General features: G+C 54.1%; 1 protein-coding gene across 1 annotated transcript; it reads left to right on the forward strand.

The window, feature by feature from the left end:
- The first annotated feature begins 248 nt into the window (after positions 1-248).
- Positions 249-25,346, forward strand: prkcha (protein kinase C, eta, a). The gene is made up of 14 exons (XM_066694221.1): positions 249-1,063; positions 8,814-8,877; positions 10,250-10,403; positions 10,539-10,573; positions 11,276-11,358; positions 11,940-12,069; positions 13,904-14,037; positions 14,455-14,601; positions 14,726-14,899; positions 16,171-16,325; positions 21,368-21,506; positions 21,625-21,813; positions 23,704-23,850; positions 23,981-25,346. Exons 1-14 carry the CDS (start codon positions 713-715, stop codon positions 24,128-24,130), a joined length of 2,052 nt encoding a protein of 683 aa, XP_066550318.1. The 5' UTR covers positions 249-712; the 3' UTR covers positions 24,131-25,346.
- The last annotated feature ends 251 nt before the right edge of the window (positions 25,347-25,597 follow it).

Genomic DNA, 25,597 nt, shown 5'->3' on the forward strand with positions numbered 1-25,597 from the left:
CCAGCCAGGCGCTTCCACGGTCCGCAGCACTTTCTCAACAAACTCACCTCCACCTGTCGCAGCTGTCAGCCCCAGCGGCGCGGTGCCTTCTGGGTATTGTAGTGCGAAACCGCGTCCACGCCGGCTGTGCGAATGACGCGCAGCGCTGATAAAGACTACATTTTCCGAGCCTCGGTGTCTGTGCACGATTTGCATACTGTTTTCAGTGCAGCAGAGAGAGAGACGCAGAGACAGACAGACAGACAGAGACACACAGACACGAGTAGCTGTTGATCTGCAGCTCAGCTCCGCGGGTCTGGACGGCAGGAGCGGGATCGGCTGCTTCCTCTGCGTGCAGATGCGCGGTGTCCAAATCCGTCACTTTTACTTCCCTGTGCGGATCCGAGCCGCCGGCGCCTCCTCTCCGCCGGGATCCGAGCTGCCAGCCGGGCAGGGAAGCGCAGGTCCGGGTCAGGGCGGCTGTGCGCACCTGCCAGTGCCGTGACCGGACCTCTCTCCATCACCGACACCAAGATGAAAGACCACTGGAAGAAGAAGAAGCTGTGACGTTTGGATCGAGGTTGTTTTGAACGCCAGTCTGTTTCTCACTTTAAAGGCTCAGATAGGAAACCCTCATCAAGTCTGTGTTGAAGGAAGACTTATTTCTGTGTTGAGAGCGACTAGTCTCACAGCTCTGTCCAGAACCGAGCCGAGCTCATCTCCAGCTCACACCATGAAATTCAACGGCTATCTGAAGCTGCGCATCGGGGAGGCGGTGGACCTCAAGCCCACGACCTTCTCGCTGCGCCACTCGGTGCTCTTCAACAAGTCCACCTTCCTGCTGGACCCCTACATCGTGGTGAAGGTGAACGAGGTGAAGATCGGCCAGACGCACACCAAGCAGAAGACCAACCGGCCCACCTACAACGAGGAGTTCAGCCACAACGTCCACGACGGCAAGAAGGTCGAGCTGGCCGTCTTCCACGACGCGCCCATCGGCTACGACGACTTCGTGGCCAACTGCACCATCCAGTTCGAGGACCTGATCCAGACGTCCAACACGGAGGAGACCTTCGAGGGCTGGGTGAGTCCGGGACAGGGGGACGCACATCTGGCCATTGATGATGATGATGATGATGATGATGATGATGATAATTCGATAATCGTTATATTGTTATTCTTCCAACAATAACTAACACGTATTCAGCTCCAGATCCCTTCAGCAATATTAACGCAACAAGTCACTTAATTTTCATACCGATTTGAATCCGGTATGAAAATGTAAATTGTATTTATTTATATACATATATCCCCAAAGGCGAATGGCATATTTCAGTGCCATGAAAGTGCGCCTGCGCTGTGTGCGGGAATGAGAGCAATGAGTGACAATGGTGACAGGAATGCGAGTCACACAAAGAACACAGTTTTGCAGTGGCCATGGCTGTGACCCTGGGAGTGTGTCTGACAGTGTACTGGGGCCCTGGGGGTGTGTCTGAGGGTTTACTGTGGCCCTGGGAGTGTGTTTGAGGGTTTACTGTGGCCCTGGGAGTGTGTCTGAGGGTGTACTGTGGCCCTGGGAGTGTGTCTGAGGGTGTACTGTGGCCCTGGGAGTGTGTCTGACAGTGTACTGTGGCCCTAGGAGTGTGTCTGACGGTTTACTGGGGCCCTGGGAGTGTGAGTGTGTCTGAGGGTGTACTGTGGCCCTGGGAGTGTGTCTGAGGGTGTACTGTGGCCCTGGGAGTGTGAGTGTGTCTGAGGGTGTACTACTGTGGCCCTGGGAGTGTGTCTGAGGGTGTACTGTGGCCCTGGGAGTGTGAGTGTGTCTGAGGGTGTACTGTGGCCCTGGGAGAGTGTCTGAGGGTGTACTGTGGCCCTGGGAGAGTGTCTGAGGGTGTACTGTGGCCCTGGGAGAGTGTGAGAGGCGTGCCCGTTCAAATGCTCTGCGTTTTTAGGTGTTTTCTGCTTGCAAACCTGATCCCCGCAGGAGGTACTTTTGAGCGGTGAGACGGGGAGGCTGCGTTGTTTCCACGCTGTGTGTGTGACGGCCCCCGGCGCTGGCAGAGGACGGCAGCGACCCGCAGGACATTCTCCGCTCGTTTGTCGTTTGTTTGTCTGGTTTGTCTGGTTTGTGGCAAAGAAAGGGCCACACTTGTCCGGGCTGTACTCGGGCGCGAATCCAGCGACACAAATAACCTTTCATGCGCCATTTCTGATTGAACAGTAGCACCTCCCTCCCTCCCTCTTTCTTCTCTTCTCTGCTCTGCTTTTCTCTGCAGGCCGTCTCTTCTTGCACTCCGTTGTGGTTTGTCAGCTCTGCTCAGACCGAGGCTGTGGTGGGCGCTGTTACAAAGTTTCACAGCCCCAGATAGCAGCAAAGCTGTGAATATCGGGCAGCCACAGACGCTCTGGCTCGGTGACCTGCTAACTGTAGTAGAGGCTGCAGGGCCTTTCATGCTGCAGCGCACGAATGGCAGCGGGGGGCTCGGCTCTCACTGCTGCTGATGTTGAACGCCCCTGTAATTTAACCTCGGGGAGGCCTGGACCGCAGTGGCACCCGGGGGAGGATTCTCTGGAGTACGGCCGATGACCTGTCCCTTTCACATTGTTTTTATAATTGAATATGTTCGCCACGTCCTCAACTCTACTAGTTAAACGAATGGAAATGTTCGTGTTTGTGTATATATGTATATATAGATAGAGAGTAAACATGCCCAAAGTACTTGGAATCCACTGAACGACTCTTTCGGGTGCTGAGAGACGTTATTCAGGGGCTTTACGGGAGCTGTGGTTCGAACACAAATGAACCAAAAGGGCCAGACTCCCGTAGGGTGGTCTTGCAGGACAGCGGTGGGCCCGGAGAGAGCTGCGACGGTGAACCCTGTCACACACCGAGCTCCGGAAACAGATGCCAGAGACCCAGTGCAAACAGCAAGCGCGGGGGGTCTCTGCTCCTGCGCCTCGGCTCCTGAGGGGGACACCGGCCGTGGTCGAGAGATGGGAACTAGACCCCCCGTCGCCCGGCCCTGCGCAGCCGTCTGAGGTGCGGTACTGGCCATGACCTGCCGGAAATCCCCCTGGGAAAGCTTGAAAATCTTTACGAGCAGAAAGAAAACCCCAACAGACCGGGCTGTTGGCTCTACCGGGTTCATTCGGCCGATAACGGGGGCGTAGTCTTGTTTACCCCCGGTCCGTGTCAGGGAGTCGCTCTGGCAATGTGCCATATGGACCGAAGTCGGTACCTGCGCTCAGTTGTGCGTCTCAGACACCATCTTACACGAGGTGCTCCGGTGACGGCGATGGAAACGCGCTGGATCTTTAACCACGGCAGCCGCGGGTCTTTCTAATGGGCGGCAGGCGCTCAGTCTGGTTTCGGTGCTTGGAATCCAAAGTGCCGACTGGCCCGTGTGGTGCTGTAAACAGCCGGTCCCCACGGCGCTCCCAGTGTTGGCTCTGGGCCTGGCAGCGCTACGGTTTTGCTGTTTTTCGGCTGAGCTCTCCGCTCCCTGACTGCGCTCACAATTGACCAGTTCATGCACTGGTGGTGGTCAGACACACTGCCAGGGCCCCAGTTTAATCAGCGCTGAGCTCTGGGATACCAACCCCCCAAACCGTCTCATTCGTATTGATTGTATAAAACCCCGGCGCCCTCAGGATGTTCGGTGTTCGATATTGCAGCTGATGACACGGTGAAAGTGGGTCTGCGTGTGTTCAGAGGTTGGGTCTGCGCACCGCGTGTGTCTGCTCTGCCTGCTCACGCGGGTTTGGACTCGTCGGTGTGCAGTCGGCTCTCGGCTCGGCCTGGACTGCGTGGGGGAGGGGCGGTGAAACTGAATCACACCTCTTGTTTATCAAGCTTCACTTTCTGCTCTCCGAACAATCTCGTTTCGGTGAGGGGGATGGGGGATGGGTGAGGGGGTGGGGGTGCGTGTTTTGTCTTCTGTTCTCTGACAGACCCGTGTAGCAGGGGGGGTGGGGGGCCGTGTTCTCGCTCGTGCCCTCGGTGCTGTTCGTACACGCTGCGTGTCGGGATCGTGGGAACGGTTCTCGCTGCGGGAAGGAAGTGCAGTGCTGGCCCTGCAGGGGATTGAGCTGATCTTTCTTCAAAAGTATGTGTCCTCTTCCCGCCCGAGGTAACCAGGGCTGTCAGAGAGGAGCGCACACACATGTACATACACACACAGAATTCAAACTGTAGTATCAACACGTGGTTTTGATCTGAAACAAAGACGTCAGTCATCAAAGCAAACTTGGTTAGAGCTGTAAAGCTGCCACCTGTATATTGTGTGTGTGTGTGTGTGTGTGTGTGTGTGCGTGAGTGTGCTCCACTCGCTCTCCTGTGCCGCTGCCTGTACTTCCCTTTTCTCTTCAGGCCCCCGTCTTCCCGAGAGGCCGTGGCTATTTTTACTGCTTCTGCAAAGTTGACCCCCCCACCCCATCCCCTCAGTGACACAACCGCAAACTCAGAGTGACGTCTGACTCGGAGTTCAGCTGTTCAGTGGCTCGGCCGCGATTTCGGCAGAACTGCCACGGCCTTTCAAATGCAAACGCTTTCTGGGGCCGATTTGCATACAGCCGACCACAGCAAAGCCCGTCGCCCGGTCACAGTTGCGCCGGAACCGCTAGAGCTTACTGTGCCGAGCTTCCCCTCCCCCTCACCGATCGGTCCTGTAGGGGTAAAGAGGGTGCGAATGGGCAGATCTGTCCCCTCTCACTGACTCATCTCTGTCCCCACTGCCTCTCGGTTCCTGTGCTCTGTGCGCTCTCCTCGGCCTCCCACGCGTGGTCGGCCACCCAGCGGCACGGCGTGGCAGAAGCGCAGTCATGACCGGTCTGAATTCCTGAGCGCATGCACTGTGCTGAACCGCCACACCGGCCAGATCCGTGGGTCTCTGTAGGTCAGTGTCCGGCCTTGTCACTGGCCTGGAGCTCCTGGGTGGCCACCTTGGGTCCAGGGGTTTCCATGATGCACTGGTGAAGTCACATGTGCCACTCCCATGTGTGGCTTCCTTTAACCGCTTTGAAATGTTAATGGGAGCGGCTGGGGCGGTGGGCTGCTGTGACCCGGTGGAAACACGTGACTGTTGCGCTAGATCTGCTTGACGAGTTTCTGCTTTTCAGTTGCGCTTGCATACCAGCTACGTTTCTGTCCCCCTCCCCCCGACCCACACACACACACACACACACACACACCAGTCTGTTTGTGTGAGAGTCTGTTGTGCAGCACTACGTGTCCGGAGCCAAACGCAGCCCTGGAGATCAAAGTGACAAAACCTCAAAATGGCCTTTTTTTTTTTTTTTCTCCTTTCTGACTCTGGCCGAAACGAGCTTTGCACCGAGAGAGAGAGAGAGAGAGAGAGAGAGAGAGAGAGAGGGGGGGGGGGGGGGGGGGGGAAGAGCGGTGTGTCGGCTCAGTTCCCCTCTTACATGAGTCTGCAGCCTGCCCTCGTTTTTTTTCCACTTGCAGCCGCAGACCACGTCACACACACATGAGAGAGAGGGAGAGAGACGCGCTACACCCATGACATCACCCCGTGGATTCCTTCGTGTCATGGCACTTTCCGAGCGTCTGCTAGCAGAGCTGTCTTCCTGTCTGGGGCGGCTCTTTTTTCCGTCAGGTGTCCCTGCCCCGCTCGTGGACTCGCAGACTCCCCCCACCCTCTCTCACCTGTCCCCGTCCCTGTCCGTCCTCGTCCCCGCACCCCTCTGCTTGTAGTCTCGGTGGAGAGGAGCTGTTCTTCACCTGAAGGCTCCTACTGAGGCGGGATCGTGGTCTGTGAGCGCCGGGGTCCTCCACTCCCGGTTAGGCCGTGTGTGGCCTGGGTGTCTAGACACGCTCGCTCTTATCTCACTGTGTTGTTACCCCCCCGGCTGCTCGGCCCTTTGTCTCTGAATCTTTGAGCCCAAACTGGTTCTCTCCGGTTCCCCATTCGGGACGTGTCACTTTGATCTCGACACTTTGACATTCCTCACCTGGAGGCAGAGAGAGGGCTTCCATCCCCTCGCCTCGAAACCTGCTTGCAAAACACAAGAAACACACAACAGTGGTACACTGCTCTCGCCCCGGGGCAGAGTTTCCTTCCGCATTCCTCACCCCTCGGTGCACTGGGGCAGATCCCAGGGACGGGCGCTGGAGGCCACGCCCTCGCACCGCGGTACAGAAACTGCCCGACCGGCCCGGGTCTCCCCACACAGCATTCCTGCCATTCCTCGGACTGCACACGCTAAGCACGCAGCCACACACACTCTGTACACGCACATTGCAACGCACTTTACTGAACCGTGCGGCTCTGTTGTTGAAATCTGAGACCTTTCATACTGTTACTATGATGATTATTATCGTCCGTAATAACCGGTCTCATCATGCGGAGGAGACCATGTGACCGGCTGGGACGGCCCCTCTCGGCCCCTGGCCTTCGCTGCAGAACCCTGCGCCTCTTCTCCTTTCCCTGCGTTTCCTCGTTTCTCTAGTTCTGTCCTGGTCGGTCACGGGTCCGCCCGGCTGTCCTGTTTCGAAGGAGAACCGGCCTCCACAACACGCCACTTCTCTGTGCCAGGACCCGGCCAGGCGGGGGAAGAGGGTCGCATCGCAGTCATAACTGGAGCCTCTGACTTCTGTACAGGAGGCCGGGGAGACTTCTGCAATCCAGTCTAGATCGTTGTAGTTCCTGCTGACTTGCGCACACACACACACTGACACACGCGCACACACTGACACACTGACACACGTGCACACTGACACACTGATGCACACTGACACACGCGCACACACTGACACACTGATGCACACTGACACACGCACACACTGATATACACGTGCACACTGACACACACGCACACACTGACACACGCGCACACTGACACACTGATGCACACTGACACACGCGCACACACTGACACACTGATGCACACTGACACACGCACACACTGATATACACGTGCACACTGACACACACGCACACACTGACACACGCGCACACACTGAAACACTGACACATACACACGCGCACACACTGACACACGCGCACACACTGACACACTGATGCACACTGACACACGCACACACTGATATACACGTGCACACTGACACACACGCACACACTGACACACGCGCACACACATACTGACAAACACACACTGACCAGCACAAACTGACACACTCACTCACACACATACACACACACACACACACACACACACACGCAGGTACTATCTCACTCTACCACGGGTCGGCTAAAGTACATCTTTCTGCACCACCCTGTCCGGTGTAAAAAGTTAATCTATTTTCAGTGTTGCTGGTGGCATCTATGACAGAGTTCACTTGAGTGCTTTATTAACCTTACTCTGTAAATGAGCTCTGCGTACAGCTCTCTGGGGCTAGTAATTAATACTTTGTTTTACTGATCTGGCCCGAGTGGTTTTTCATGTCACTGATGATCCAGGAGGATTTCAAGTACCTGACAGTGCACAACAGACCCACAACACAGAGAGCATAATGATCAGAGAATAAAAACAGCTTTGCACATTACCATGAACATAAACTACACCACTGCCAACCACCAAACGTCCATCAGCAGCTTACTCTGCCTGGAAATCCTGCACTTCTATAATGCGGTCACTTCTGTATGCGATTGATGCTGTTTACATGTGGGAGGGGCGTGCTTTTCCATGTTTTTCCTCATTTGTATGTCATTTACTCGAGTATTTGGGGTCGACCCTGTCAGGGGCGTTTTTCTTGGCCGCAAACTGATGCCAAGTGTGCGCGTCATCTCTTCACGAGGTAAAACCCCTGCGAGGCTCATGACAGCAGCTACTGCCCAACAAAGCAGAGGAGCGTGTGCTTTTGAGTTTAAATTACAATTACTAAACTACACGTACTGAGTAATAAAGCGACTAGTAAGGGCCGTGTGACACAAAGAAAGGAGATTAGAGAGATGGCTTCCGATAATGAGGCTGGTGTCAACACGGGCATCTTGAATTTGTGGTCTTGAGGAACACTAGGCACCAGCTTTAAACCTGAGGCAAGAGGGACAATTGACATGCCACTGGACACTGGAACCTCCCCGCTCTCCGTCCCCATGCCTCTCCCCATTCCTTCGACCCCCTTGTGCCCGGCCGGGTCCTCTGCGGTGGCAGCGTCTCTCTCCCCAGCCCCTGTATCTCGCTGTCGCCACCACTTTTCCGAAGGGGACACAGAGCTGTCGGGAGAGAGACGGGTTGGACGGCGCGAGACACGGGGTCTGGACACCGCTGCTTCCCCAGTGCCCAGTCCTGCTTCACGAACCCGGGCTCTCCACAAACCGCTCTGCGCGGCCAGGGCAGAAATAAAACCCCGTTCGGTGCTGCTTTTCTGCGTCCTGTGAATCGAGGTGGTGTTTTTGTCACTATCTTTTTTCTTTTTTGAAATAATAACGATAAGATCTTGTCTTCATTCCTTCTCAAAATGCTGTGAAGTTCCCCGAGTTATTCTAGGAATGTCTTCTGCAAAACCGGGTCTGATCTGAGTAGAAGAAACCTGTGCGACTGTTTCCTGGTCTGAAGCTCAGCTCAGCCATTGACTCGGCGGCACAGCCTTCGTCCGCGTGTGCGTGTGCGTGTGCGTGTGCGTGTGCGTGTGCGTGTGAGTGTGAATGTGGCCTCACGGAATGAATGGTCAGTCCGGTACCACGCTGGCCGCTCCGGACGTGGGGCGGGTGACGTGGACACCGGGCCGGTGTTGGGGGTCGGGGTCGAGGCCGCACTGTAAGTCGGCGGGCCGCGAGGCGGGCGTTGCGGACGTGCGTCTGTGCGCAGGCGTTTCCTCTTCATAATCCCACCTGTTTTTTTTTCTTTATCAGGTGGATCTGGAGCCTGAGGGGAAGGTGTACATCGTGATCTCTCTCACCGGCTCCTTCACCGATGGTAAGAGGGCACTGCTCCACCGCACGGCACCGCCACACGGAGCGAGGATGAGAGTTAACTTCATAAAAAAAAAAACCTCAACACCAAGCAATAAGATATAAGTCCTTCTGAGGGGGATGCCTTTTCCTACACGGTGTTGGCAGGACCTTATGATGACTTCCTGTATTAAAGCTCAGCGCTGCATTGTGGGTAACGGGTGCTGATCACTGCTACTCATTTTATTGTAAACCCCCGCCCTGCAGCCAGACTGCTTTTTTATTTTTATGCTTTTGTCTTCATCGACGCCCTCTTCCTGTGTGACAGAACTGCGTGTGGCTTTTGCTGTTAATAATTACTCTGACTTCCTCCAGCTCTGCCACCCCGGCATCGCAGTGGTCACGCTTGACTTGTGACAACCCCCCACCGCGAGCCGGCCGGGCAGGTGTGTTTCCTGTGAAAAACTAGAGTTCACACTCGACGGCGCGTTTTGCGTTTTGAGTTTTGAGTTTTGAGTCAGCGCCTGACCACTGATAACAGCAGAGCACAAGACCCGAGCAGTCAGACTGTGACCACAGGATCTGCTCTCGGTTTGTGTCCCTGTGTACAGTGTGTGGCTTGGACTCGTTTCTGGGTCAGGCAGTGAAGGTGAGGATAAGACACGGGGGGCAGAGACTCGCCTGCTGGTGTTGGCTTCTTGATAAGTGTCGCTCTGTAATTTCACAGTTGTTGCTCTTTCCTGCGATTCTCAGAGCTGCTGCTAGATTTGCACCCCAAAAAAGTTTTAAAACATAAGTGTAAATAAATAAATGCATCAATAGACGCGCTCCTCTGCCCGGTGGTCCGCAAAGGGGCGCTCTGGGGTCTCTCGGACAGGTCACGGGGGGAATTAGAGCTCAAAACGGACCCTGACTGAATAGGAAATGTTGAGAGGGAATTTAAGCACACTGCTATGTCAAAAAATGTTCAGTAAGCAAAGTAAACGTTCAGGGAAAGTGAATTTGGACAGAGGAAGCACCCAGAGTGGAGCCGGACTGCTTTCTTGTCTCGTCTGTCTCCCCTGAGAGGAATTGAGGGCTAACGCTTCCGTGGTGGGTGGAGGTGTGTGTGCGTCGGCGTTCGTCCCTCGCTGACCTGGGGGACGGCGGGATGGTTAACTGAGCCGCACCGTCGAGCCTCACCACACCAGGCCGACTCTGACCAGAGTGAGAAGCAGCTCAGAGTCTGAGATCTGTGTGGTCCTCTGTTGTCTTTAGGCACTGTCACACTGTTGCCATTCCGGTTGGGCAAAAGTTAAAGACATGGTGTGTGTCTGTATGGCGTCTTAACCTTTGTCTATGACTTTGGATCCTGTGTCTGAGATGTCTCTCTCTCTCTCCTTCCATCTCTCCTTCAGACGACGCCACACTAAGCGTCCGGGCCTTCAGGCAGTTCACCCGGAAGCGCCAAGGTGCTGTCCGGCGCCGGATCCACCAGGTGAACGGACACAAGTTCATGTCCACCTACCTGAGGCAGCCCACCTACTGCTCCCACTGCCGGGACTTCATCTGGTGAGATGACCGTCCAGCCCTCCGACCCTCACCATAAACCAAATCTTCACTCTGTCTCCCTTTGCCCCTCTCTCTTTCTTCAAAGTACTGAGCTCTGCTGACCGCTCTCCCTCTCTCCCTCTCTTCTCTTCTCAGGGGGGTGTTCGGGAAGCAGGGGTACCAGTGCCAGGGTGAGTAACACTTTCCACGTCCCATCCCCGTCTTCCCCCCCGGTGCTGCTGCCACGGTTGTCTCCACATTTGCATCCACAGACCCAATAAATGAATAATTAAGAAATAAAACTGGTCTCTTTAACCCCGACGAGGGGAGGCGACTACGTATCTGACATCTCACTGGCTGGGAGGAAACCACTGCTTTTCCTGAACTCACACGGCAGAGACGCCTTTTTGCATGTTGCGCACAAAACAAACTCGACAACAAACACAGGAACTGAGATATCTCTCTCCCTGTCTCTATCTCTCTTTTGTTTTCAGTTTTTAGTTTTTTTGTTTCTTTGTGTTCCAGAACCGAGGACAGCTTTGACTCTTTTGGCTTCTTTCGGCCCAGGCGAAACCATTCAGACTGGGCGCCTGGGCCGAAAGAAGCCAAGAGACAAGATCATGATCTGGTTTCAGGATCTTTTCTCAAACCAAACGAAGACAAACCCCCCAAAACAGCACTCATATCATATCACAACAGAGAAAGATAATGCACCAGCACAGGAATTGCCTCCCCGCCCCGCGCTGTGCTGCGGTGCCGATCTCCAGCCCACAGCATCGCGGCTGCAAACTGAGCACCCTGCCCCCCAGCGCTGCCATGTCTCGAGGTTACTCTCGTCTTGTGCGTTTAGTCTTGCCTTTGTTTTTAGTTTCTTTTCTCTCTCCCTCCCTCAGTGTGTACCTGTGTCGTGCACAAGCGATGCCACCAGCTCATCGTCACGGCGTGCCCCCGCATGAAGAAGCCCGCCAAAGAGGAGGTGAGGACGCACCCCCACCCTGATGTAACTCGGGACAAATAGAGAGACACGGCAGAAGGGGCGGCGGGGGAGGGGGGGGTATCGAGCCGTTACTGTTACTGATGGAAGGCTAACAGGGACAAGAGAGAAAGAGAGAGAGAGAGGAGCAACTGCAGTCTCTTTATTGACTCAAAAATGGCAAAAATAAGCTGCAGAAAACACAAGCAAGCAGAAAGAGAGGGAGGAGGGGGTGGAGAGAGAGAGAGAGAGAGAGAGAGAGAGAGAGAGAGAGAGAGAGAGAAGCAACAGTAGTCTATTGACTCAAAAATTTGCTGCAAAAAACATAAACAACCAGAAAGAGGACAGAGAGGGAGGGAGTTTATAAGTTTACTTGCACTCGGGGAGGTGTATACTGCCCCCTGCCCACGCTCTTGTGTACTGCAGGCTCTGTGTCTTTGTTCGGCACTGTCTGTGCTCGTCAGCCATGAAGCAACAACCGGCTCTAATCTTTAATACAAGTGAAGCAGCAGCAGATAATCACACAGACACACACAGACAGACACACAACGTCTCTTTCTTTTGTCTGTGTGTGTTGTTGACAGGCCACCAACCAGGGCTTCAGCATCAACGTCCCCCATAAGTTCAACATGCACAACTACAAGGTGCCGACGTTCTGCGATCACTGTGGCTCGCTGCTCTGGGGGCTGGTGAAGCAGGGCCTGCACTGCAAGAGTAAGACCCCCGCCTAACACACACACACACACACATACACACACACACACATACACACACACATACACACACACACACACACACACACACACACACACACACACACACACACCATGCACTGCAGAGCCAGAGTGTGTGTGTTTATATACACATACAGTACTGTGCAAAAGTTTTAGGCAGATGTGAAAAAATGCTGTAAAGTAAGAATGCTTTCAAAAATAGACATGTTAATAGATTATATTTATCAATTAACTAAATGCAAAGTGAGTGAACAGAAGAAAAATCTACATCAAATCCATATTTGGTGTGACCACCAGCATCAGTTCTTCTAGGTATACTTGTAGGCATACAGTCAGGTGTATGATTAAACAATTATACCAAACAGGTGCTAATGATCATCAATTCAATATGTAGGTTGAAACACAATCATTAACTGAAACAGAAACAGCTGTGCAGGAGGAATAAAACTGGGTGAGGAACAGCCAAACTCAGCTAACAAGGTGAGGCTGCTGAAGACAGTTTACTGTCAAAAGTCCTACACCATGGCAAGACTGAGCACAGCAACAAGACACAAGGTAGTTCTACTGCATCAGCAAGGTCTCTCCCAGGCAGACATTTCAAGGCAGACAGGGGTTTCCAGATGTGCTGTCCAAGCTCTTTTGAAGAAGCACAAAGAAACGGGGGACCGTAGACGCAGTGGTCGGCCAAGGAAACTCACTGCAGCAGATGAAAGACACATCATGCTAACTTCCCTTCACAATCGGAAGATGTCCAGCAGTGCCATCAGCTCAGAATTGGCAGAAAACAGTAGGACCCTGGTACACCCATCTACTGTCCGGAGAAGTCTGGTCAGAAGTGGCCTTCATGGAAGACTTGGGGGCAAAAAGCCATACCTCCGACGTGGACACAAGGCCAAGCGACTCAACTATGCATGAAAACAGAGGAACTGGGGTGCAGAAAAATGGCTCTGGACTGATGAGTCAAAATTTGAAATATTAGGCTGTAGCAGAAGGCAGTTTGTTCCTGAAGGGCTGGAGAGTGGTACACGAATGAGTGTCTGCAGGCAAAACAGTGAAGCATGGTGGAGGTTCCTAGCAAGTTTGGGGCTGCATTTCTAAAAAAGGAGTTGGGGATTTGGTCAGAATTAATGGTCTCCTCAATCCTGAGAAGTACAGGCAGATACTTATCCATCAGGCAATACCATCAGAAAGGCATCTGATTGGCCCCACATTTATTCTGCAGCATGATAACCCTAAACATACAGTGAAAGTCATTAAGAACTATCTTCAGTGCAAAGAAGAACAAGGAGTCCTGGAAGTGATGGTATGGCCCCACAGAGCCCTGATCTCAACATCATCGAGTCTGTCTGGGATTACATGAAGAGAGAAGCAACTGAGGCTGCCTAAATCCAGAGAAGAACTGTGGTTAGTTCTTCAAGAACCTGCCGAGTTCTTTCAAAAACTGTGTGCAAGTGAACCTAGAAGAATTTATGCTGTTTTGAAGGTGGTCACACCAAATATGGATTTGATTTAGATTTTTCTTCTGTTCACTCAATTTGCATTTAGTTAATTGATAAATATAATCTATTAACATGTCTGTTTTTGAAAGCATTCTTACTTCACAGCATTTTTGCACAGTACTGTACATGTTCTCTTCATCTGTTTCGCATCTCAAATGTAATCCGTTTAATCCTCTTCTCCGCTGTGCACTTTTTAAATGATTGTTGTTGTTGAGTGGATGTGTGCTGTGTGTACAGTTCAGGTCCGTGAGGATTTAGACTCCGTGTGTTGCTCTGTGTCCTGACCGTGTCATTGTCTGCCCCCCCGCCCCACAGTCTGCAAGATGAACGTGCACATCCGGTGCAAGGGCAACGTGGCGCCCAGCTGCGGAGTAAACAGCGTGGAGCTCGCCAACCGGCTGGCCGAGATGGGGCTGCAGGCGGGGGGCCTGTCCAAGCGCAACTCCATGGTACCGACCCCGTCCTGGCCCTCTCCTCCACCACTGCCTGCACCATCCCCTCACTCCTCACTCGCCCTGTCCCCTCACTCCTCGCTCTCTCTGTCCCCTCACTCCTCGCTCGCCCTGTCCCCTCACTCCTCGCTCGCCCTGTCCCCTCACTCCTCGCTCGCCCTGTCCCCTCACTCCTCGCTCTCTCTGTCCCCTCACTCCTTGCTCGCCCTGTCCCCTCACTCCTCGCTCTCTCTGTCCCCTCACTCCTCGCTCTCTCTGTCCCCTCACTCCTCGCTCTCTCTGTCCCCTCACTCCTCCCTCGCCCTGTCCCCTCTAGAGACAGCTGTAAAACTGTCACGCTGCAAACCCACACAGTCTGGGTGAATGAGGCGCTGTGTGAGGCCCTGTGACTGAGGGCTGCTCTCTCCCCTTCAGTCCAGTAACGGTACCGGGGTGGACACACGGGGCCGGCGGGTCAGTGAGAAGGATCATCGGAGTGTCAGTCCAGACAGCGAGGGACGTCGACTGGCTCTCACGGACTTCACCTTCCTGCAGGTGCTGGGCAAGGGCAGCTTCGGCAAGGTACGCGCCAGTGTGTGTGTGCGCCAGTGTTTCTGTCTGTGTGTGTGTGAGCCAGTGTGTGTGTCAGTGTCTGTGTGTGTCTGTTCTGCACGCAGCAGTGTGACCCCCGCCTCTCTGCCCGCAGGTGATGTTGGCGCGGCTCAACGGCAGTGAGCGCGTCTTCGCGGTGAAGGTGCTGAAGAAGGACATCATCCTGCAGGACGACGACGTGGAGTGCACCATGACTGAGAAGAGGGTGCTGTCCATGGCCGGCAGCCACCCCTACCTCACCCAGCTGTACTGCTGCTTCCAGACCTCGGTGAGGAGCAGGCACAGCCTGGCACGGCACCAGGGACGTGCACAGCACACGGGGCGTCATACACAGCACACTGCACTGGGGACGCACACACCACAGTTGGTTGGTTATAATGGTTTCTTGGTCCTGGTCTGACAGCACATTAGGGTGTAACAGCCCAAGCCTCCACTGGGTGGCAGCGGCGGGTCGTCCTGGCTTCCTCCCTCTCTGCGTCTGAGCGCCAGGCCGCTGCTGTTCGGGTCCCCGGGGCGTCGCTGGGCCACTGAGATCAAACCTAATCGGCTTTATCTGCTGCTGGCAAATCGGTCCCACCGCGTCAGTGGGGGAGGACGGATGAGGATAAATGGGCTGGGCTGCCGAGGGAGGGTCCGGGCTCAGTTGGCCTGGTCCCGCTCTGAAAGATGCCAAATGGCAGCGAGGCCGGTGTGTCTGAGGGTAATCCCCCGATACGGGCAGGAGCAGGATGGCATTGAGGAGTGAGCGCTGGAGGAAAGCTGGTTACGCAAGGAGTGGTTCAGTTCTGTAATACTTTAATGAGCTGCCCTTTTAGATTCACTTTTATATTAACAAACACTAAAAGTACAAGTCTGAGAAACGAACAACTCTCTCTCTCTCTTTCCGTCTACCCCTTTCTCTGTCTCTCTCCCCCTCTCTCTGTCTCTCTCTCCTCTTATTGGTAGCACGTGTGTAGTGTTTTTTTGTATTGAGGGTTTTTAGAATAGTTTTGGTTTTTATTTCAGGAGTTTTTAGTCATGTTTTTATGTGTTTTCTAGTTTGTATTTAGTGTATTGTTAGTTTTTTGTAAAATAAAGGTGTTAAAAATCAAAATACAATCTCTCTCCCCCTCTCTGTCTGTCTCTGTCTCTCTCCATCTCTCCCCATCTCTTTCTCTCCCCCTCTCTCTGTATCTCTCTCTCTGGCGCTGGGCTGTGATGGATCAGGGAAACTCAAGGATGGCTATTTTTATCCATCGCATCCCAGCAAACAGAACCGGGAGATGGAACCAGCAAGCCCAGTGCTGCAGCCTCGGCAAGAAACGGCTCGTTCACACCCTCGGTCTTGTGGTTCACAGGATGTGGAAATCGCTAAATCGACAAGTTCGCGTTGGTAGCATCCCTGGTGCAGCAGGGTGGCACAGTGTCTCTGTGGGTCTGGGTGATACATCCACACCAGTTATAAGGGACCTGGCCCGGTCAGGGGGTTCGCGCACAGACCCGTGCCCGTCCGCCCGTCTGAGCCCGTCTGACGCGCTGCCCCTGTGTTTCCCTCTGCAGGACCGGCTCTTCTTCGTCATGGAGTTCGTGAACGGCGGGGACCTCATGTTTCACATCCAGAAGTCACGCAAGTTCGAGGAGGCCCGGGCCCGCTTCTACGCTGCCCAGATCACCTCGGCGCTGATGTTCCTGCACGAGAAGGGCATCATTTACAGGTGTGTCCCATCGCTCTGAGCAGCGTCCTGACCATGCCCAGCTCAAGGCCGATTGTTTGTTTGTTTGTTTGATCGATAGAAAGAAAGCCCTCTCGGCGAAAGCAGGCCAGGGGGGCTGATTGTGAGGACGGCAGAGCTTCCAAATGCTCTTGCTAGTGGGATTTTGCAAAGCTCTGCCTGAGTCGTGATGTCATCCCAGGCTTCGGGGGGTTTGGGCTCAGAGAGGGGCTGAGGGGTTTCTAGCTGGTAGGCTATCGTCTCTGCAGACCTCCTGAGTGAGTGAGAGCAGGGGATTGGATTAGACCTCAGTAACACTCTGCTGTTGTGAGATTAGCCAGTGTCTGCGCAGAGAGCATCGTGGGAACAGGGCAGGATGTTAATAGCAGGCACCCTGGCCGGTGGGAACATAATAAACAAACCACCAGTAACGCACAGAGCTGTGTGGGCAGCTGGACGCCGATACACATGCATGTCATGCCACGTGTACTGAAATGGTTATGCTACTGAGCTCAGTGGGCAGGGGCACAGGGACACCCACCCAGAGTCCCGGAGAGGGGGTGACACCCTCGGCCCACACGAAGGCGCCGACAGGATCTCTTGGCCGAAAGTCTGAGCAAGGGTTTTGGGTTCAGTTGGTGTGACTCAGCTGCACTTCCCTTCCTCAGAAGCTCTTGTTACACACACTTCTGCTTTCTCGGTATCCGTGTGGTTTTGAAGTGGCAGCGCTGCAATGCACAGCTGCGGTTCCTGTTCATGGAAGAGGGGATAGAGGGGGCTGCAATGACACAGTGCTGTGTCAAGGGTTAGTGTCTGGGGGTCCCGGTGGGGCTGATGGGAGCTGCTGCAGGCATCTTCGCCGAATTGCCGGCCCGCTCGGCCATAGAGGGGCGAATCCAGAGCTCAGCTGACCCGTCCCGACCTGGCTAACGATGCCAGATTGTGGTCAACAAATGAGTCTGGTCACCACAGTTGTCTTCTCCCACAGCTAGACGCTGCTCCCCTGGGCCTTCCTGTACACCGTCCTGCCTGCAATGGGTGCAGAGACACCAGCACTCTGTGTGTGTGTATGTGCGTGTGCATGTGTGTGTGTTTGTATGTGTATGTGTGCGTGGAAGCGTGTGTACCCAACGCTGGGCATCGCAGCTTGGATGAGCAGTCCTGATCTTCTGTCCTCTTCCTCGGAATGAAGGCAGGGCTCGGGGGTGTTAAAGATGAATCCGTAAATAAAGAAAAGGAAAAACTGTCTGAGAGCTGAGGCGCCTGTACTCAGAACTCGTTCACATGTGCGGTGATCGCAGCTGTCAGCGTGAACTTTCACCAACTTACTTCCGGATCAATGACCTGCTTACTGTAATGCTGAGGAATATCTGGTGTTTCAAAAGACAGCTGCTCTTGGCCGCCAGCCAACCGGGTCGCTTCCTGTGTTGAGGTGGAAACTAAGGTATGGTGTAACTATAGTACAAAAATAATAATAATAAGCCGAGATAGTAAGTAGGTTCAAGTGTAACATCTCAGACATGCTTGGGCTAGCAGTACAAAAACACAGTCCACAGTTCTCCATTGGTGGGACATTTGGGCAGCTGCCCAGACCCAGTTACTGGCTCCCTTTGGGTCTTACCAGCCCTCAGGGGGCGAGTCCAGGGGCAGCACACGGAGAGCAACAGACCCCTGAAACATTCCCACAGAACGAAAGAAAGCCCTGAACTGACCTCCCTTGGGCAATTCATGGCGTCTCTTCCCGGCAGCGCTTGGCAAACTTGGATGTCAAAATCGGTCGATGGGAGGAGCCGGCGATGTCTGTGTTGTCATCGCTCTCCTGATTGCCAAAGCCTGGCTGTGACCCAGGCAGGAGAGGGGCTATTGTGTGTGTGTGAGACCCGTCCGTCTTCAGAGCTGCTGCCGGGCTTCCCCTCCACCAGGTATCTTTAGCTCCATGTCCTCTGTGCGTGCAGACTGGCACGGCACCGCTGCGCCCGGACCATCACTCACCGGCGCTCTGCCTTGAGAATGACCTCCCCTCTCCCCTGCTGAATATAATAAATCAATAATCACCTGGATCTCTTGGGCTTTCAGGTTCCTTCCATGCGATTAAATTCTTACAGTGCGTGTAAGCCTCTGATATTATGCCGAGAGAAGAAAGCGAGGTGGTTAGTGGAGGTTAATGCTGTAATACCCTGTATCAGATGTCCTGAGTTAATCGCCGGCTCTGCTGCTGCAGATTACTGCCCCCCCGCCTGCAGAAATCCAGCCGCAGTCTCTCGACTGAACAGGCCAACGCAGTGTGGGCCAGTCCCTCTACCCTGAAGCTCCAGATCTGGGGGATGTCCATTGCGTGGCTGGGCGACCTTTTTGGACCTGTTCTGAACTCGACCTGACAGGCCGTGTGTTTTGGATCGGGTCTGTGTGTTATCTGACTGGACGGAGCAGACCCTGTCGGTGCGGCCCGCTCTGTTCGCCTGCTATTTTGCAGACCCGTCACTTGTCTGCCCTGCTGTCAGCGGTGCGTTAGTCACGGCCCGGCTCGGTGTGTACACAGCCCTTCCCTGTGTGAGTGTCTGGCGGAGCAGTGCTGTCACTCTGACCCCTGAGTGTGGGCGGCCGCAGTTAAAAGTCAACAGTCCCACATCGCTGGGGAGTTTGTTCAGATTGTGACGCCTCTCTGTGTGAAGAAGTGTCTCCTGTTTTCTGTCTTGAATGCCTTGAAGCCCAATTTCCATTTGTGTCCCCGGGTGCGTGTGTCCCTGCTGATCTGGAAAAGCTCCTCTGGTCTGATGTGGTCGATGCCTTTCATGATTTTGAAGACTTGGATCAAGTCCCCACGTAGTCTCCTCTGTTCCAGGGTGAAAAGGTTCAGTTCCTCAGTCTCTCAGTAGGACTTTCCCTTCAGACCTGGAATAAGTCTGGCTGCTCTCCTCTGAACTGCCTCTAGAGCAGCGATATCTTTCTTGAAGTGTGGAGCCCAGAACTGTCCACAGTATCCAGATGAGCTCTAACTAGTGCATTGTACAGTCTGGACATCACTGCCCTTGTTCTCAATTCTACACTTTGGACAATATACCCTAACACTCTGTTTGCCTTTTTTATTGCTTCACACATTGTTTGGATGGAGAAAGTGAGGAGTCCACATAGACTCCTAGGTCTTTCTCATGCAATTCTTCATCTAGTTCTATTCCTCCCATAGTGTAATTATAGTGGACATTTCTGTTACCTGCATGTATTACCTTGCACTTGAATTTCATCTACCAGGTGTCGCCCACAACTGAATATTATCTAAGTCCCTCTGAATAGCCTGAGCTGCCGAGATTGTATCTGCTGAGCCGCCTATTTTATTATCTGCAAATTTGACAAGTTTGCTAACTATCCCAAAGTCCAGATCAGTAAAAAAGATTATAAATCGGGCCCAGGGGTTGTGTGGAGTCTGTTCATATAATTATTCTGGCTATCGGGTGTCTCCTGTCTACTTCAGTGACTGATTCGACCCGGGACCCCAAGCCGATCATCCTCAGCAAGGGAGACCAGTCTTCAGCCGCCGAGTTGATCTCTTGAACTCCTTTCCCTTGAATCGCCCTCTCTGCTCCGATGCTGTGAAGATAAACCGCTGCTATCTGAGAAGACGGTCGCTGTTTCTCTGTAATCTTAGTGTTCAGTTAATTGCAGCCTGTCCCCGCATTCACACGAGTTAAATTCACGTTCCCACAAACTCAGACACAACACTGTTTGGTTTCCTGCCCCGCCCCCTGTTCAGAGGTGCCAGGCCTTCGGTGGCCCGCTGGACAGGGGCGAGCTCGGCAGACAGACACGGCCAGGCTCTTCCAGGCGTCCTGCCCGAGAAAAGACGGGAGACTTGGACTGGTCTTGGGGTGCATCATTCGTTGTGCTCTTCAGTGAGTGACACACGTCATTTCACTGTGGATGTGAAAGTTTTTCCGGCTAAAAAGCGAGTGACTGCGGCCAACATATTAATGCCTTTGTGCAATCGGGTCCTTTTTCCCCATAATACTCTCACCTGTAGTATAAGCTTCAGCCCCCCCACATAGCGCTCTGCTTCCCAGAGACTGCCGTGTTCAAGCTCTCGTCCCGGCGGGTGTGGGAGAGTGTGGCAGCGAGGGTGGGGCTCAGGCTGGGGGGGGGTGTGTGCTCAGTTTCAAAGCTGCAGAGTCACTGTCGCCAGGGGCCAGCAGAGAAACGGCCTGCTTGTGTCGGCGACCCCCTCAGTCTGAAGTCTACCAGGCCCCTCCGAACACTGTTAAAACACTGCAAACCTCACAGCCCTCCGCCTTCCATCCGCCCCCCCCGCCCTGCCTGTAGCGCCTGGAGAGACGGCACGTCGGCCCCCCGGGATGCCGTCCAAGCCTGTCAGTGGAAAAGACAGAAAACTCACAAGTTCTTCTCTTGGAAGTTTTACCTTTTCGTTGGGAGGGTTAGTTCTTTATTGACACAGAGGACTGCGATGTGTCACCGTGGCAGGACTGCTGTCAATGTATTGCTCCCCTGGTGTAGAAAATCCCAAATTAAATGCCATTACAATGTAGAACTAATAATTATCAACACTTTAAGACTGATCTTCAGTATTGTCCACACTGCCCTGTGAATACACAGCCCTGTGAGAAATGCCCCGCAGCGCAGGGGGGGTGTGCAGGCGCTCTGTGTCTGAGCCTACAGCTGCCTGGCCCAGCGCCACTGCCCGACACGTGCGCCAGGGTGCAGTGCATCTGCTCGTAACGCAGCGCTCTGCAGGAAATCACGCCACTGTCAACACCCGCTTCGCTCTGCCTGCCGGGGAGAATCGTATCTGCCTGCCGACTCCTGGGTCAATATTGAATTTTCCTCTTGGCGCTCTGGCACCGGCTCAGGACACATTCCTGGCACCGCTTTCCACTGCCACGGTCCTGCCCTCCCAAGGCATTTGACCTTAAGGAGGGATAAAGGATCTGTAGTGTTGTCCTCCTATATCTCCCGCTGCCACGCTAGTTAATAAAAAAAATGATAATGATGATGGGACAGTATCTGTGGGCTCTAACTGGAGGCTGTCTGTGTTGCAGGGATCTGAAGCTGGACAACGTGCTGCTGGACAAGGATGGGCACTGCAAGCTGGCGGACTTTGGCATGTGCAAGGAGGGCATCTTTGAGGGCGTCACCACGGGCACCTTCTGCGGGACGCCGGATTACATCGCCCCGGAGGTAAGGTGCAGAGGGTCCGCGGCCCTCATGTGGCTAGCCATGTGGTAACGGGCCGTGTCGTGTCTCTGTTTATAAATCTGTGCTATTGTGTTGACCCCGTGCTGTCGATGTGTGTCAGATCCTGCAGGAGATGCAGTACGGGCCCTCGGTGGACTGGTGGGCCCTGGGCGTGCTGCTGTACGAGATGCTGTCGGGCCACGCGCCCTTCGAGGCGGAGAACGAGGACGAGCTGTTCGAGTCCATCCTGAAGGAGGAGATCTCCTACGCGGCCTGGCTGAGCATCGATGCAGTGCACATCCTCAAGGCCGTGAGTCCATCCGGCGCACGTTGCATCTGTTGTTGTTTCTGCTGCTCCCTCGGCCAAGGGAGGTCTCGCTCCGTGAACCCTGATGGGGACGCTGTGGACACGTTTGAGCGGCACGGTCGTTATCTAAGTCCAGCAGGGGAGCGGGGTGGTTTGAGGAGAGGTGGCTTCGCTGATTGGCTCGCCCTGTTTCCGCTCCACTGGCCGGGTGACATCATTACATAACAATATCACAGCAGCTTTTCTGGCTAAAAATAACCCCAGACTCACGCAGCTGACAGCCCCCCGCTCCGTTGAGCTGTTACTGCATTAAGCTCGAGTGACCAGAACTCGGCCCGTGGCGTCCGTCTTCAACAGAGAGAGACGGCGCCGGCGCTTGACAGTGTGGCGGCACGAATTGTTGTGGGTTCTCTGTTTTTAAACGTGGTGTTCGGGGTTATATCTACACGTCCGAGTCCTCTCTCCTCTCCAAAAGCTCTGAGATTGGTCACATGGTTCTCAATGACACACGGGGACAAGTTTGACCCACCTCAGGCCAAGGGACAGGGAGGTGTACTCAATCCCCTCCCCCCCGAGGACTTTATCTCACAGAGAACAGGAAGCATCTGGCACTCGGCAGCTCCACCGCAGACACTCAAACCCCACACGCCTGTGCGGTTGTTCTGTGGCTGCGAGTCACGAGTTGCCGACAGCGGCAGGTGAACCGGTCGAACCGGTTCACACTGGGTCACCCCTGCCGGTCGGCTCCAGTTTGTCGAGGCGCTGCGTTTATTCCTTGAACAGCAGCACAGTTGTGAAGGCAGCCCGTTTGCACAGCTGTAGTGTCAGGCGGCTGTGTCTCGTCCGCCAGCCCCTCTGTCCCCCGGGGGTCCTGATCACGTTGCTGGCACCGTGTTGCCGGGCAGAGAGAGTGGAGGGCCGTCCGCTCCTCTGAGGAACGGCACGGGAGCCCAGTCAGACGGCAGCCCTGCCTGTCAATATGATAAAGAAAAACAACACAGGGGAGGGGCGAAGCATAAACACAGTTATGGTGATTTATTACTCTCGTGATCGTGTTGTTTTTTAACACATGGTGCCTTTCTGGGATGGCGGTGGGCGGCTCAATGTCCCGGGGCAGACTGGTATTGTTATTGTTTAGTCACAGATCTAAAGACAAACGACATGGTGTGATCAGGAACACAACAGAGGGACGTACCTCCTGTTTCATCACGTTTGGATGTAACGGGGAGGCTGGGCAGTGAAGACGTGGATCAAAGAGCAAAACAAACCCATTCGTAAGAGTCTATGAACCCAGGGGCCCCGCTCTCCATTCAAGTGCCCCCGTGCATCACATCTCAGGCCTTGAGCGCCAGACAGAGGAGTCTGTCCGTAGAGGAAGACTTTTATTTTCACATCAACTGCCTGTTGCGTCTGAAAATAGGACAGGTTTTTCCACGGCTCGATATGTGCGTGCTGGTGTCGTACTCAAATCACTTATCCCTGAGCTGGGCAGACACAGGGCACTGACTTTAGAGCTAATGAATTCTAAATCTGCACCTGACCTCTGACCCCTGACTCCTGACCCCTGCCCTGTGCCCAGACTCTTGAACATGAGCCCCTTCAGTCTCGGATCACAGCAGCTGAATCTCTCTGTACAATCTCGCAGCGGCCGGAGAGGTCAAACCCTTAGACCAGACCGCCCAGACCGCAGCACTGGTCCGGACTGCACCCAGCTGAGTCGGACTGAGTCGGACTGGGACCGATCCAAATGTCACCAACTACCTGGAGCCCCAGTACTGCCTCTCTCTCTGCCTCTTTCTGGGCAGGACTGTGCTGTTCAGTGCAGTGGACAGGAGCTGAGCTCAGTTCTAACACTGTCCCCTCTCTCTCTCTTCCTTTCCCCCCCCCCCCCAGTTCCTGACGAAGAACCCCGCCCGCCGCCTGGGCTGCATCTCAGCCGAGGGGGGTGAGGGTGCCATCCTGGTCCACCCTTTCTTCAAGGAGATCGACTGGGAGAGATTGAACCTCCGTGAGATGGAGCCGCCTTTCAGACCCCGGATCGTGAGTCCCTCTCTGGCTCTTTTTTGAGAACTAGCACTAACACTAGCTCTGAGTATCAGCCCAGGCGACCCCACACTGACCCCTGACTGACCTCTCGCTCACTCCTCCTCTTTGTTGTCTTGTTGTGTAGAAAACGGCCGAAGACGTGAACAACTTTGACCCGGACTTCACCCGGGAGGAGCCCACTCTGACCCCCATCGAGGACCCCATGATCCCGTCCGTCAACCAGGAAGAGTTCAGACACTTCTCCTTCACCGCCCCGGAGCTGCTGGATGTGTAGCCGCGCACCGGGGGGGTGCCGAAAGGTCAGCTCTGCCACGGCCACAGGACAGTGGCGGAGGAGCGGCCGGATCCCCCGTCTTATTGAACTCCTGCGAGCAAGGGCTGGACCCCTCTCTCTCTCTCTCTCTCTCTCTCTCTCTCTCTCTCTCTCTCTCTGAGTTTCTTTCTGTCTCTTGCTCTCTGTTTCTGTCTTTCTCTCTGTGTTTTTTTCTTTCCTCTCTCTGTTTCTCTCTCTCCTCTCTGTCTCTCTCTCTCCGTCTCCCTTGGGGGCGAGTCCAGTGGTGCAGCCCCCTCTCTCTCTCTCTGACCGTGTGGGGTCCGGTGAGGTGAGGCCTGCCATCAGGAGTGTCTGTTTTGGTTGCAGTAGTTTGTCTCGGCCACCTGGGAGTGCTTTATCATTACTGTTATGTTTTAAACGTTACATACACACACCTCACCCTCCACACTCCCTCGTGCCCAGATTCCGATCAGGACTCGGAGGCAGCCGGGCCCCCGGCCAGGACGGACACTGCCGGATTCGTTTTCACAAACACCCACTGGCTTTTGCTCGATAAAAATGTGGAAATACCCATGCTTTTTTAAATTTCCTGAGCATATTTCCTTCTGTATTGTTTAATGCGCCCTGTGAAACGCAATGCCAGTTCACTTCAGTTCAGGTGAGGAACACCCACATCCCCCTGGCTTTTCTGTGGCCCATTAAGGGCCCAGGCTTTGAGTGACGCTTGATGAAAACAAACGGCTCAGCCGAAAACCCCCCACAGACGCTTTTTTTGGTGTGTTTTGTTTGCCAGGACCTTCCACGGTGAATACCTGTTCCTTTTCCGCTATTTGAGAAAGGACATGACAAGCAAATCCTCTGTGAACCGGGGCAGATGTGCTCCAGGAGTTAAAAAATAAACTTTGCAGCGCTACCTTGTGCCGGACCTTTCGGCCCCCGGTTTACAGGACTCCCCGAGCTGCCGTTCGACGATTCTGCTACTCAGGACGCTCCGTTTCTTGTTTTAGTGTATAAAGTGTCACAATGTCAGTATCCTACGATTGTCTGTAAATACTGTTGTTGTTGTTTTTTGAAATATTATTTTTTGTATGTCGCTTTCATGACACTGTGTGCGATTTGGCCCAACGAGGGCACTGTGGACAGGGAGTGGGACCTGTCTGCTCTCCCACGAGCTTGTGTTTGCAAATCGAAGATGAATAAATCGGCTGTGAAACTCCGGAGCGCCTGTGGTCTGCTGATTGTGTGGTTGTCTAGGTGTGTATAGAAGTTTGGCCGCCTAACCAGAGCACACCCCCCGTCCACATCGGTCTCTGTCCGTCACTTCCTTATCTGTGATCTACGGTCACCGGGAGTGCCAGTAACTCCGGCCCCTGGAAGATGGGCTCCTATTGGCCCAGGGGCCTGGCTGGCTCCTCCTCTGGCTGAACTTTGGCTTCATGTCTCACCGTCAACAGGTGCCGTGTCTTG

This window comes from Amia ocellicauda, chromosome 21 (assembly GCF_036373705.1).
Source record: "Amia ocellicauda isolate fAmiCal2 chromosome 21, fAmiCal2.hap1, whole genome shotgun sequence".
In the NCBI taxonomy this organism is placed as follows: Eukaryota; Metazoa; Chordata; class Actinopteri; order Amiiformes; family Amiidae; genus Amia; species Amia ocellicauda.

Coding starts and splice junctions, on each gene's coding strand:
- prkcha (XM_066694221.1), top strand. CDS start 713: ATGAAATTCAACGGCTATCTGAAGCTGCGCATCGGGGAGGCGGTGGAC. Junction 10,404..10,538: donor CACTGCCGGGACTTCATCTG/GTGAGATGACCG, acceptor TTCTCTTCTCAG/GGGGGTGTTCGGGAAGCAGG. Junction 14,602..14,725: donor GCAAGGGCAGCTTCGGCAAG/GTACGCGCCAGT, acceptor CTCTGCCCGCAG/GTGATGTTGGCGCGGCTCAA.